This window comes from Procambarus clarkii, chromosome 6, assembly GCF_040958095.1.
Source record: "Procambarus clarkii isolate CNS0578487 chromosome 6, FALCON_Pclarkii_2.0, whole genome shotgun sequence".
NCBI classification, from domain to species: Eukaryota; Metazoa; Arthropoda; class Malacostraca; order Decapoda; family Cambaridae; genus Procambarus; species Procambarus clarkii.
The window spans coordinates 32,903,474-32,915,607 of NC_091155.1; the positions used below are offsets into that span (position 1 = coordinate 32,903,474).

Below are 12,134 nucleotides of genomic sequence, written 5' to 3' on the forward strand. Positions count from 1 at the left end.
AGACAGACAGACAGACAGACAGACAGACAGACAGACAGACAGACAGACAGACAGACAGACAGACAGACAGACAGACAGACAGACAGACAAAGACAGACAGACAGACAGACAGACAGACAGACAGACAGACAGACAGACAGACAGACAGACAGACAGACAGACAGACAGACAGACAGACAAAGACAGACAGACAGGGGACACCCGGATAATGCCGGGTATCCCACTAGAACTCTACAAGAGGCTACCTCACCTCCTCGTAGACCATCTGGTTCTCCCGACGCAGGAAGAAGTCGTGTGGGAGGTGGCGGGCGGCGGGGTGGTCGCTACTGACCAGGCTCCTCAGAGCCGTGGTGAACAACAGGTCCTCGCCCATCCTCACAGGAGCATCAGCCTCCCGCGACAGCTCCTGTAAAACACACACACCTGTGTTCAGGGGAGTGACCACACATAGCCAGGTGAGTGAGGATAAAGTGGTACTCACAGCCAGGTGAGTGAGGAATGAGTGGTACTCACAGCCAACTGAGTGAGGATAAAGTGGTACTCACAGCCAGGTGAGTGAGGATAAAGTGGTACTCACAGCCAGGTGAGTGAGGAATGAGTGGTACTCATAGCCAGGTGAGTGAGGATAAAGTGGTACTCACAGCCAGGTGAGTGAGAAATGAGTGGTACTCATAGCCAGGTGAGTGAGGATAAAGTGGTACTCACAGCCAGGTGAGTGAGGATAAAGTGGTACTCACAGCCAGCTGAGTGAGGATAAAGTGGTACTCACAGCCAGCTGAGTGAGGATACAGTGGTACTCACAGCCAGCTGAGTGAGGATAAAGTGGTACTCACAGCCAGGTGAGTGAGGATAAAGTGGTACTCACAGCCAGGTGAGTGAGGATAAAGTGGTACTCACAGCCAGCTGAGTGAGGATAAAGTGGTACTCACAGCCAGCTGAGTGAGGATAAAGTGGTACTCACAGCCAGCTGAGTGACGAAGAAGTGCAGGAAGCGAGGGCCGCCCACCACCGCTGACCCAACACCAACCAGCTGCCTGTAAGTAAGCTACGCATTAGTGTTACAGTAGTAGTAGTACACCTAGCAGTAGCAGGAATAGTAGTAGTGGTAGTAGTAGTAGCACACCTAGCAGTAGCAGGAATAGTAGTAGTGGTAGTAGTAGTAGCACACCTAGCAGTAGCAGGAATAGTAGTAGTGGTAGTAGTAGTAGCACACCTAGCAGTAGCAGGAATAGTAGTAGTGGTAGTAGTAGTAGCACACCTAGCAGTAGCAGGAATAGTAGTAGTGGTAGTAGTAGTAGCACACCTAGCAGTAGCAGGAATAGTAGTAGTGGTAGTAGTAGTAGCACACCTAGCAGTAGCAGGAATAGTAGTAGTGGTAGTAGTAGTAGCACACCTAGCAGTAGCAGGAATAGTAGTAGTGGCAGTAGTAGTAGCACACGTAGCAGTAGCAGGAATAGTAGTAGTGGTAGTAGTAGTAGCACACCTAGCAGTAGCAGGAATAGTAGTAGTGGCAGTAGTAGTAGCATACGTAGCAGTAGCAGGAATAGTAGTGGTGGCAGTAGTAGTAGCACACCTAGCAGTAGCAGGAATAGTAGTGGTGGCAGTAGTAGTAGCATACGTAGCAGTAGCAGGAATAGTAGTAGTGGCAGTAGTAGTAGCACACCTAGCAGTAGCAGGAATAGTAGTGGTGGCAGTAGTAGTAGCATACGTAGCAGTAGCAGGAATAGTAGTAGTGGCAGTAGTAGTAGCACACCTAGCAGTAGCAGGAATAGTAGTAGTAGTAGCACACCTAGCAGTAGCAGGAATAGTAGTGGTGGCAGTAGTAGTAGCACACCTAGCAGTAGCAGGAATAGTAGTAGTGGCAGTAGTAGTAGCACACCGAGCAGTAGCAGGAATAGTAGTAGTGGCAGTAGTAGTAGCACACCGAGCAGTAGCAGGAATAGTAGTAGTGGCAGTAGTAGTAGTAGTAGATGTATTGGATAGTAACATTAGTTAAGACATGATGTGAAGATGATGTATCTGATATATTTAAAGTTAAATGAAGTATAATGGTAGTTAAGAAAGTGTTGAAAGAAGTTACACTTGCCTATTTTCAGTTGTGTGAAGAATAAGTTTAGTTAAGAACAGTGTTGCAAGATCCCTTTAGCTATTTTTTCTTACTCCACGATGCATAAAGGCTGTTAGAAAAGTGTTGCAAGGTGAGGAACATGAGTATGTTTAGTTGACTGAAGGGTTATTTTAGTTAAGAAATTATGTAATAATGACGAACGTGACTTTCTAAAGTTGAAGGAAGAATGATTTTAGTTAAGAAACGTTAAGAAAAGATTGTCTTGGTAAGTTTGTTACCGTATAAAGTGCAGATTTGTTTAAGAACAGTGTTGGTAAGAAATAATAAGTTGTTAAGCAGAAAGATATTGACATTTTTTTTTTAAATAAACCTTGGTAAATAAGTAAATAAATACATTGTAATAAATAATTTGTAAATAGCTTAATAAATTGTAACTAAATTTGTTGGGGGAAGAGTAATGAGGTTGGTAATATTTGACAAAGAACTAGTTACTGGACACAAGCAATTGTATATTTGATTTTAAAGAACCTGTAAGAGTTCGATGAACACAGTGAACACGCGGGGAACATCCATGAACACAGTGAACATGCGGGGAACATCCATGAACACAGTGAACACGCGGGGAACATCCATGAACACAGTGAACATGTGGGGAACATCGATGAACACAGTGAACATGTGGGGAACATCGATGAACACAGTGAACATACGGTGAATATGAACATGCAGAGAACATGAAAACATGAAAAAGAATATATAGAGTCTACAAAGGATGAACAACGAAAATGTGAAGAACATTCTGAGAACATGTAGAATATGAAAAAACACAGAACATGAGGGGAATTTGTTGAGAACATGAAAGAGGATGCGAAGAACATGGAGAAACAGGTGAAAATATGAATTGAACTTGCAGAGAACATGCTGTGAACATTAGCAGAACATGTAGAGCACGTAGTAACCGGAGAAAATGTGGAGTAGACATTTGGAAGGATAGTTTAAGAAAATGGGGAGAAGACGAGTACAGTAAGATTATTGAACAACAACTAAATTTTACATTCTTGAGAGGGGAGGGTTGGGCGAGTTGGGGAAGGGGTCAGCTGAGGGGGAGAGTTGGTGCAGGGTTAGGGGGAGGGGAGAGGGGGAGATATGGAGGAAAGAAAGGAGGGAGAGAGGGAGAGTTGGAGTAAGAGGGAGATAAGAGAGCGGACGGGCGTGGGGGGGGGGGCATGGGGGGAGGGGGAAGATAAGGTGTGTTATGACCGTGTGATAATTAACGAATGAGTGATTATTTACACAGAGAGGTAAACACGAGTATTGAAGGAGAGGTTATGTGTACTTTGATAAGGTGATCAGGCAGGAGCTCCCACTAAAACTTAAAACTTGCCACTAAAGTGTCTACTTTCCTGGGCCCCAAAACTTGCCACTGAGTTGTACATCCCACTATGTATCGTACCATCACTGTACCGTCATGTACCATCACTGTACCGTCATGTACCATCACTGTACCCTCATGTACCATCACTGTACCGTCATGTACCCAGTCGTCACTGTACCGTCATATACCACATCTTCGTCACTGTACCGTCATGTACCTCATCGTCGTCACTGTACCGTCATGTACCACATCATCGTCACTGTACCGTCATGTACCCCATCGTCGTCACTGTACCCTCATGTACCTCATCGTCGTCACTGTACCGTCATGTACCACATCTTCGTCACTGTACCGTCATGTATCACATCGTCGTCACTGTGCCGTCATGTACCTCATCGTCGTCACTGTACCGTCATGTACAACATCATCGTCACTGTACAGTCATGTACCTCATCGTCGTCACTGTACCGTCATGTACCACATCTTCGTCACTGTACCGTCATGTACCTCATCGTCGTCACTGTACCCTCATATACCACATCTTCGTCACTGTACCGTCATGTACCTCATCGTCGTCACTGTACCGTCATGTACCACATCGTCGTCACTGTACCGTCATGTACCTCATCGTCGTCACTGTACCCTCATGTACCACATCGTTGTCATTGTACCGTCATGTACCTCATCGTCGTCACTGTACCGTCATGTACCCCATCGTCGTCACTGTACCGTCATGTACCCCATAATCGTCACTGTACCGTCATGTACCTCATCGTCGTCACTGTACCGTCATGTACCCCATCATCGTCACTGTACCGTCATGTACCTCATCGTCGTCACTGTACCGTCATGTACCTCATCGTCGTCACTGTACCGTCATGTACCTCATCGTCGTCACTGTACCCTCATGTACCACATCGTCGTCACTGTACCCTCATGTACCACATCTTCGTCACTGTACCGTCATGTACCTCATCGTCGTCACTGTACCCTCATGTACCACATCGTCGTCACTGTACCCTCATGTACCTCATCGTCGTCACTGTACCCTCATGTACCTCATCGTCGTCACTGTACCGTCATGTACCTCATCGTCGTCACTGTACCCTCATGTACCTCATCGTCGTCACTGTACCCTCATGTACCTCATCGTCGTCACTGTACCGTCATGTACCTCATCGTCGTCACTGTAGCCTCATGTACCTCATCGTCGTCACTGTACCCTCATGTACCTCATCGTCGTCACTGTACCCTCATGTACCTCATCGTCGTCACTGTACCCTCATGTACCACATCGGAGAGCAAATTACTAATTCCTGGTGCCCCAGAAATATTGACTGGTGATATTCTAACACGTCGTCAGTCGCCAGTAAACTGTTGTAAACTAGCCAGCTCAAGAAGGGAGCTCGCAGCGAGAGGTAACCCGCTTTTTGGTGTACACATTCTGCGAGTTTACCTTAGTCCTGAACTGTGTTTTGGACGGAAGTCTTCTTGCTGGCTGGTTAGTAAACTATTGTGGTTGGCTTAATGAATTATCCGCGGTTCACAGGCCTAAAGCCAAACACGTAACCTGAGAAGAGGCAGACAGGCGAGTACTAGGAGAGTACTAGATGAGTACTAGGTGAGTACTAGATGAGTACTAGGTGAGTACTAGGTGAGTACTAGGTGAGTACTGGATGAGTACTAGGTGAGTACTAGATGAGTACTAGGTGAGTACTAGGTGAGTACTAGGTGATAACTAGGTGAGTACTAGATGAGTACTAGGTGAGTACTAGATGAGAACTAAGTGAGTACTAGATGAGTACTAGGTGATAACTAGGTGAGTACTAGATGAGTACTAGGTGAGTACTAGGGGAGCACTAGATGAGTACTAGGTGAGTACTAGGTGAGTACTAGGTGAGTATTAGGTGAGTACTAGATGAGTACTAGGTGAGTACTAGATGAGTACTAGGTGAGTACTAGATGAGTACTAGGTGAGTACTAGGGGAGCACTAGATGAGTACTAGGTGAGTACTAGGTGAGTACTAGGTGAGTATTAGGTGAGTACTAGATGAGTACTAGGTGAGTACTAGATGAGTACTAGGTGAGTACTAGGTGAGTACTAGGGGAGCACTAGATGAGTACTAGGTGAGTACTAGGTGAGTACTAGGTGAGTGCTAGGTGAGTACTAGGTGAATACAGGGGAATAGTTCCTGCCCGTAATGCTATGCGTCTTAGTGGCTTTCCAAGAATGTAAAATCATCAGTATTATGTAATCTCTCAAAGCCATTGTACCTTCTTTAAATAGTGGGAGCTCAATGGCAGGATAATTTAATACTATGTTATGCAAATTTATTTTGAGTGTTCATTCCTCGGTGACTGGAGTCTGGAGCATGTATCCTGGAGTCTGGAGCATGTATCCTGGAGTCTGGAGCATGTATCCTGGAGTCTGGAGCATGTATCCTGGAGTCTGGAGCATGTATCCTGGAGTCTGGAGCATGTATCCTGGAGTCTGGAGCATGTATCCTGGAGTCTGGAGCATGTATCCTGGAGTCTGGAGCATGTATCCTGGAGTCTGGAGCATGTATCCTGGAGTCTGGAGCATGTATCCTTGTAACAAGGAGACAAAGGTCAACGGACCACATGAAGACTATGCACACACACACACGACGACGTTTCGGTCCGTCCTGGACCATTCTCAAGTCGACTTGAGAATGGTCCAGGACGGACCGAAACGTCGTCGTCCCTTCAACTTCTAGTGTGTGGTCTAGTCAACATACTTCAGCCACGTTATTGTGACTCATCGCCTGCACACACCTCACCCTGTACACAGTATAAATGTGAGTTTACAATATAACAAGTTTACCTGACGTTAGCGGGGCAGGTGGGAGCTAGGCGAGGCATCTCGGCCCTGGTGCGAGAGAGAACCTTCAACAGCTGTGACATCTTCTGCAAGACGTCGCCTGTAAGACGTCCGTCACCTTCACTTGAGCACACCTCCTCCACCAGCTCCGCCAGCTCATCTTCGCCTGGAAGAAGCGATAGGTAGTCACAACGATTGTCGCTTAAGGGTGGGAATATGAATGTGTATCTCAGTGTACTTGGTGCAAGCAGCATAATTATCATCTTACCGTCTTCCTGATATGACGGAAGTTGATACGTCAGGTCTGTTGTTTCCGTCGCTTCTTGAATGTCTGAAAAATATGTTCTTCGTTTATCTCTACATTTGTGGTGAGTAATTTCTCAGAAATAAATAAAAACCTTACAGACGAAACGTCGTCTTTAATAACACTACTTCCAGTCGGGAAACAAAACTCCACATTCCTCATTTATCAACAAATGCTCACAATTAATTTTTGGGAGTTGTTTTTTGGATTTTTTTTACTTTACTCTCTTTCAAATATTTAGAAATCTTATTATTTTTGTTAGGAATAAGACAGCAAACTATGCACTACTTCTACTAAATATAAGGCTAACTATTAGTAAGATTATATTAACAAGATTATAGATTATATTATATTAGAAAGATTATATTGTAAGTAATTATCAAAAGAAGGCACCAAGCCGGGAAGGCTATGTAGCACCATCAAATGTGCGGGATATTCAAAAGGCGCTCAATATCACTAAGGATGTCAATACGAGAACAAAAGCGCATAAGGCGAACAACATCAAAGGTGTCCGGTACACCAAGAATGCTATCAAGGGACAGGTGACAGCAAGGGACGGTCGGGAAGCAAGAAGTACGCTCGTCCTGAAAGTCAGGACATTCAACAAGGATATGCACGACCGTAAGATGGACAATGCAGTTTGGACAATAAGGAGCAGAACGTCGATCCATTAAGAACCCGTGAATTTAACGTGTATGGCCAATACACAACCTCGCCAGAGCCGATTCCTCACTGCCGGTTACGGTGGTAGGAGGAAGACCATTAGGACACGCTACCCTTAAGAGCACGCAATTTATTACCAGTAACAGAAGACCAACGACCCTGCCAACGGGCTAGGACTGAGGAATGAATAACCGGGTTGAAGTCGAAACAAGGAACACCTATGCGGGAGATGGGACAAATGCTGATAACCTCCTTAGGGGCAGCATCCACAAGCTCATTTAAGGACACACCAATTTACCTGGGAACCCAGCAAAACTCCACTGTCTTAAATCTGTTGGAGATGAGCACCCAATGTTGAATTTCTACTACCACAGGATGGACTGGATTAAAGGACTCCAGAGCCATGAGGACAACAAAGGAAGATTTACAACGATGAAGCAGTTGTCAGAGCACACAATAGCAGAAAGTTCTGCAGTGATGATGCTAAAATCTGGATGCAGGTGACACATAGGTGTGTGGTCAGGTAAAACAACAGTAGACTACACCATTTGCAGAGAGACCCATCTGTGAAGACGGAGATGGAGCAGGAGTGCGAGGAAAAGGGCACACGGAAAAGGAACTTCAGAACTGTTAGAACAGTATTAACTTTAGTCACGTGGGTTAGGGTTTTACAGAACTTAGGAAGGAGAAACCTCCATGGGGAGACGACGGAACGACAGGAGAAAAAATATTGGTAACGTGAACCAAAAGAGAACCATGCAGGCTAGACAACCATACAGAAAAATGTAGGGGAGGTGAAAGAGAACAGGGATTATAGGTAAAGCGGGGGGGGAGGGGGAGGGGGGTAACGGTCAAGGCACGACATGGGCGACAGTGAGGGTGTTGCAAGGTCAGCACACGGTAGCGACAGACCGCTAACAGAAGCGATCACGGTGATCCTGGAGAGAGAGGACGCCGGTTACAACATACAGGCTTAGGGTAGGAGTCGAACGAAAGGCAACTGAGCCTAAGGCATAACCCAGTATGGTGCAGAGCATCACGACTACGAAGAGTTGAGGGAGAAACAGACGAGTAAGCAAGACAAACATAATCATGTTTAGACAGCACAAGAGAGGAATGTAAAGAGAGGAGCGTGCATCCATCAGCTCCCCAGGAAGTATGGGATAAGACCTTAAGTTAAGGGCTTTAGAGCATTCAACTTGGAGGTAAGACAAACGATTGTCAAAGATTAGCCCCAAAAGCTTAGCAGAATCTTTGTACAAAAGGGGATTACCATAAAGTGACAAAGGGGGACGAAGAATGACCTGCTTTCGAGTAAAAGTCATAGCACAAGTTTTAATTGTTTAGAACTTGAAGCCATGATTGGTGGCCCAGGACGACACGGCATCAATCTCAAGTTGAAGCCGTCGATAAAGGGAAGGCGAGTCATCACAGTGACAGGAATGGGTAAGATCGTCAACATAGAGAGCAGAGAAAATGCCAGAGGGGAAGGAGGAAAGAACATTCAGGGCAACCAGGAAACGAGTAGTGATCAGAATACTACCATGAGGTACACCTTCGTATTGGCGAAAGAGGCAGAGAGAGTGACACCAAGCCTCACTAAAGGAACGACTAGAGAGGAAGCCTTGTAGGAAGAGAGGGAGATTGCCAGGAAGGCCAAAAGAACGGAGTTGGGGCAGAGCATGGTATCTCCAGGTAATGTCATACGCCTTTTCCAGGTCAAAAAGAACAGCATCAACAACACAGATCTTTGCAGCAAAGGCAGTTCGAATATTGACCTACAAATTCACCAAGACATCAGTCATACTGCAATACTTGCAAAAGCCAAATTGAGATGAGCATTGACCATACGTTCAAGAGTTTGCAGACCCAACTTGTGAGGGCAATGGGGTGGAAGTCCTTAAGGAATGCCCCTAGAGATTCTGGTTTCCGAATAGGAAGAACAACGGCCTCAAACCAGTCCTCAGGGACTGACGACGATTCCCAGATAAGATTACACAGATTGGGTAAATACTGAACCGTGCATGGGGGGGAGATGGCAAGGCATCTCATGATGAATGTTATCTGAGCCCGCTGCCATTGAACCATAGAGGGTCAGGGCAGACTGGAGTTCAGAGAGAGAGAGAGGAGAGAAGGGATCGTTATAGGGAAGCTGGAGATGCGTGCAAAAATCTCAGGGACACGATTCAAGAAGGGGCTTACAAATAAAAGAAGATGAGAACCAGAGCTAATAGTCGAAAAGTGAGAACACAGTTTGGACACGATTGACACTGGATCTGCCACAATAGAACCATGGAGGTGAAGGATTGGCGAGACATCTGGAACAAATATACCAGCTATCTTACGAATTTTCTTCCAGATCAAGGGCAGAGAAGTGTCGGTCGTAATGGCGAAGACATAAGATTTCCAATTCTCACATTTAGCCGTACAGCCCTACGGGCCACCGCACTCGCCTTCCAAAACAAAAGAAAAGAAGCAGCCGTTTGATGCCGTCGATGTTTCTTCCAGGCTGTACGCTTATGGCGGACAGCCCGAGCATAGTCTGTATTCCACCAGGGAATGTACTTTGCGTGCCAAGGAAGGTAGAGCAAGGAACAGAGTGGAGGGCAGCATCTGATATGGTGTCATTAAAAAGGGGGAGGGCTTGAGGGAGAGGCAGATCGGAAAGAATAGAAAGAGTGGCATGTAGGGCGAATAGATTTCAGTCAGCTTTGGCAAGCTGCCACCTAGGGAAGGAGAGGTGAGGGTGAAAATAGAAAAAAGTGATCAGGATGGGGAAATGGTCGCTTATAGAGGTCATCAAGAACCCACCATGTGAAATCTAAATTAAGAGAAGATGAGCAGAGAGAAAGATCAAGACAGGAGAAGGTGCGAGTGTGTGAGTTGACATGAGTGGGTTCACTGGAATTCAGAAGAGAAAAGAAGAGAGGACAATTGGTTCATGAAGGAGGCCCCGGGTATTTGTCAGAACATCGCTCCAGAGGGTATGCCAACAATTAAAAACACCCAAAAGGAGCACAGTAAGGAGTCCAACAGATGTTCAAGATCAGGAAGAGAAGGTGGGACATTTTGGGAAAGATAAATGGAGCAAACTGTATACCATTTAATCACAAAGATATGGGCCGCAGAACACCGAATGCGCGACTGAAAAAGTAGGGGGACGAAAAGAATATCAAGACGGATCAAGAGAGCAGTAGAGCTATGGGCGCCAGCAAAAACTGGAGGGAAGAAGAGAGAGGAATAATCACGAAAGTGACCAAGACATGCACTACTCATCGGCCAAGCTTTGTGTCTGTCCTGAAGACAGACACAAAGTAATGAAAACTGCGTTATCAGAGGTTGGAGTTCATGGAAGTTGGCATAAAATCCACTAGTATTCCATTGAAGAATATACATTGTTAAAAAAAGAGATAACAAACAGAGAGCAAGGGAGAAACAAAGGCAAAGAAGAACACAGTATACTAAGCAAGATCAGAATCAGTGAAATCTGGGTTATGGGGAATAGGTAAATCTAGCAAGGACGATGGAGTCAAGGGAGCAGTGGGATGACCAGTGGTGGACTGACAGAGTCCGGAGTGGGAGGAGGCATTGGAGAGGTGCGGTCAAGGGAATCTGGGGGAGGGGGGGGGAGGAAGGGTAACAAATAGAGGAGTGAACTGGATTTAGGGCAGCATCCAAGAGAATCGAGGACCATAGGAACCTTTATAGCTGAGGCAGGGGACTCCGCCACTGAAATGGGAGCGGATAAAAGAATAGAGTCCGGGATGAAAGGTGGGGAAGAGAGCAATGCCTTCTTACCTGCCGGTGAGGAAAGAGAGGAGTCAGATTTACGTTCCGGACATAAAGAGACAGGTGTACCAACAGCAATGTATTGGACGACAGCCTCGACAGTCTCAACAGGAGAAGGAGAACGGGAGCGGGAAACATGAACATGGCTGGGAGAAGGATGGACAACGGCCTGGATGGACAGACATTGTGGAGGACCACATGACAGAGGGAGGTTGAGAAGATGGATTGGGCAAGAAGAGAAAGAGGGCACAGAAGACAGGGCAGAGGTGGAAGGAAGGAAGGAAACACCAGACGAAGAACTAGGAGGAAGACCTTCGGGCTCACAACGCAAAGGAGCAGGTGAGGTGGTGGTGGAGGTGTCCGGGTCCAAGGGCTCGAAACGGTTGCGAAACTGAAAAAATGTGAGAGAGCGAGAAGAAGTAGAATGCAACGCATGAGCATAAGACATTCCGGAGAAAATGGAAAGACTGCATACTTGGCGTCTCGCCTTAGGAAAAGATAAATGATTGCGATGTTTAAAATTGAGGATGGCTTCCTTAAATTTGTAGTGCACACATGCGCGGGAGAAGGTAGGGTAGGCGCCACCACAATTGATGCAGTGAGCTTGGAAAGAAGAGCACTGTCTTATAATGACCTGAGTCTCCACTCAAGAGGCACAGACACCTGCTTTGCACACCTGCAGGGGACCATGTCCAAATCTCCAGCACCTATAGCAGAGGTGAGGATAGGGAATGTACTCCTTAACGGAGCATCTGGCACCAGCAAGAATGACAGAAGATGGAAGGGTCCTACTATCAAAAGTGATCTTCACTATGCGAAGAGGCTGACGACGACGACCACGAGAGGGGTCGAGTGAAGGTATCAGTCTAAAGGATAGAATGGTCTTGGGCCTCAAGGACATGTTTGATATCCTTGTGGCAGTCTTTCAGTTTCCTATCACCAGTCACAACATGGTGCAGGAGAATAACTGTGTCAATGCTGGCATTTAACCGGGCATTTTTGGAAATCCGAACCGGGGTCTCCCCCAATGCAGGACAATGAGGCTAAGCAGTCAGCCGTTTCGCGAGAAGGGGCTGCAACGACACATGTACCA

General features: G+C 46.3%; 1 protein-coding gene across 2 annotated transcripts in view; it reads right to left on the reverse strand.

Moving 5' to 3' along the window:
• Positions 1 to 12,134, reverse strand: part of LOC123753944 (uncharacterized) — a 260,619-nt gene that overhangs the window by 200,751 nt on the left and 47,734 nt on the right. For both annotated transcript variants that reach the window (XM_069308142.1, XM_069308152.1), the window contains 4 exons: positions 6,554 to 6,616; positions 6,289 to 6,451; positions 962 to 1,034; positions 251 to 406 (listed from right to left, as the gene is read on the reverse strand). In XM_069308142.1, the coding sequence (XP_069164243.1) occupies positions 251 to 406; positions 962 to 1,034; positions 6,289 to 6,451; positions 6,554 to 6,616 (455 nt within the window). The remainder of the gene's footprint in view (positions 1 to 250; positions 407 to 961; positions 1,035 to 6,288; positions 6,452 to 6,553; positions 6,617 to 12,134) is intronic.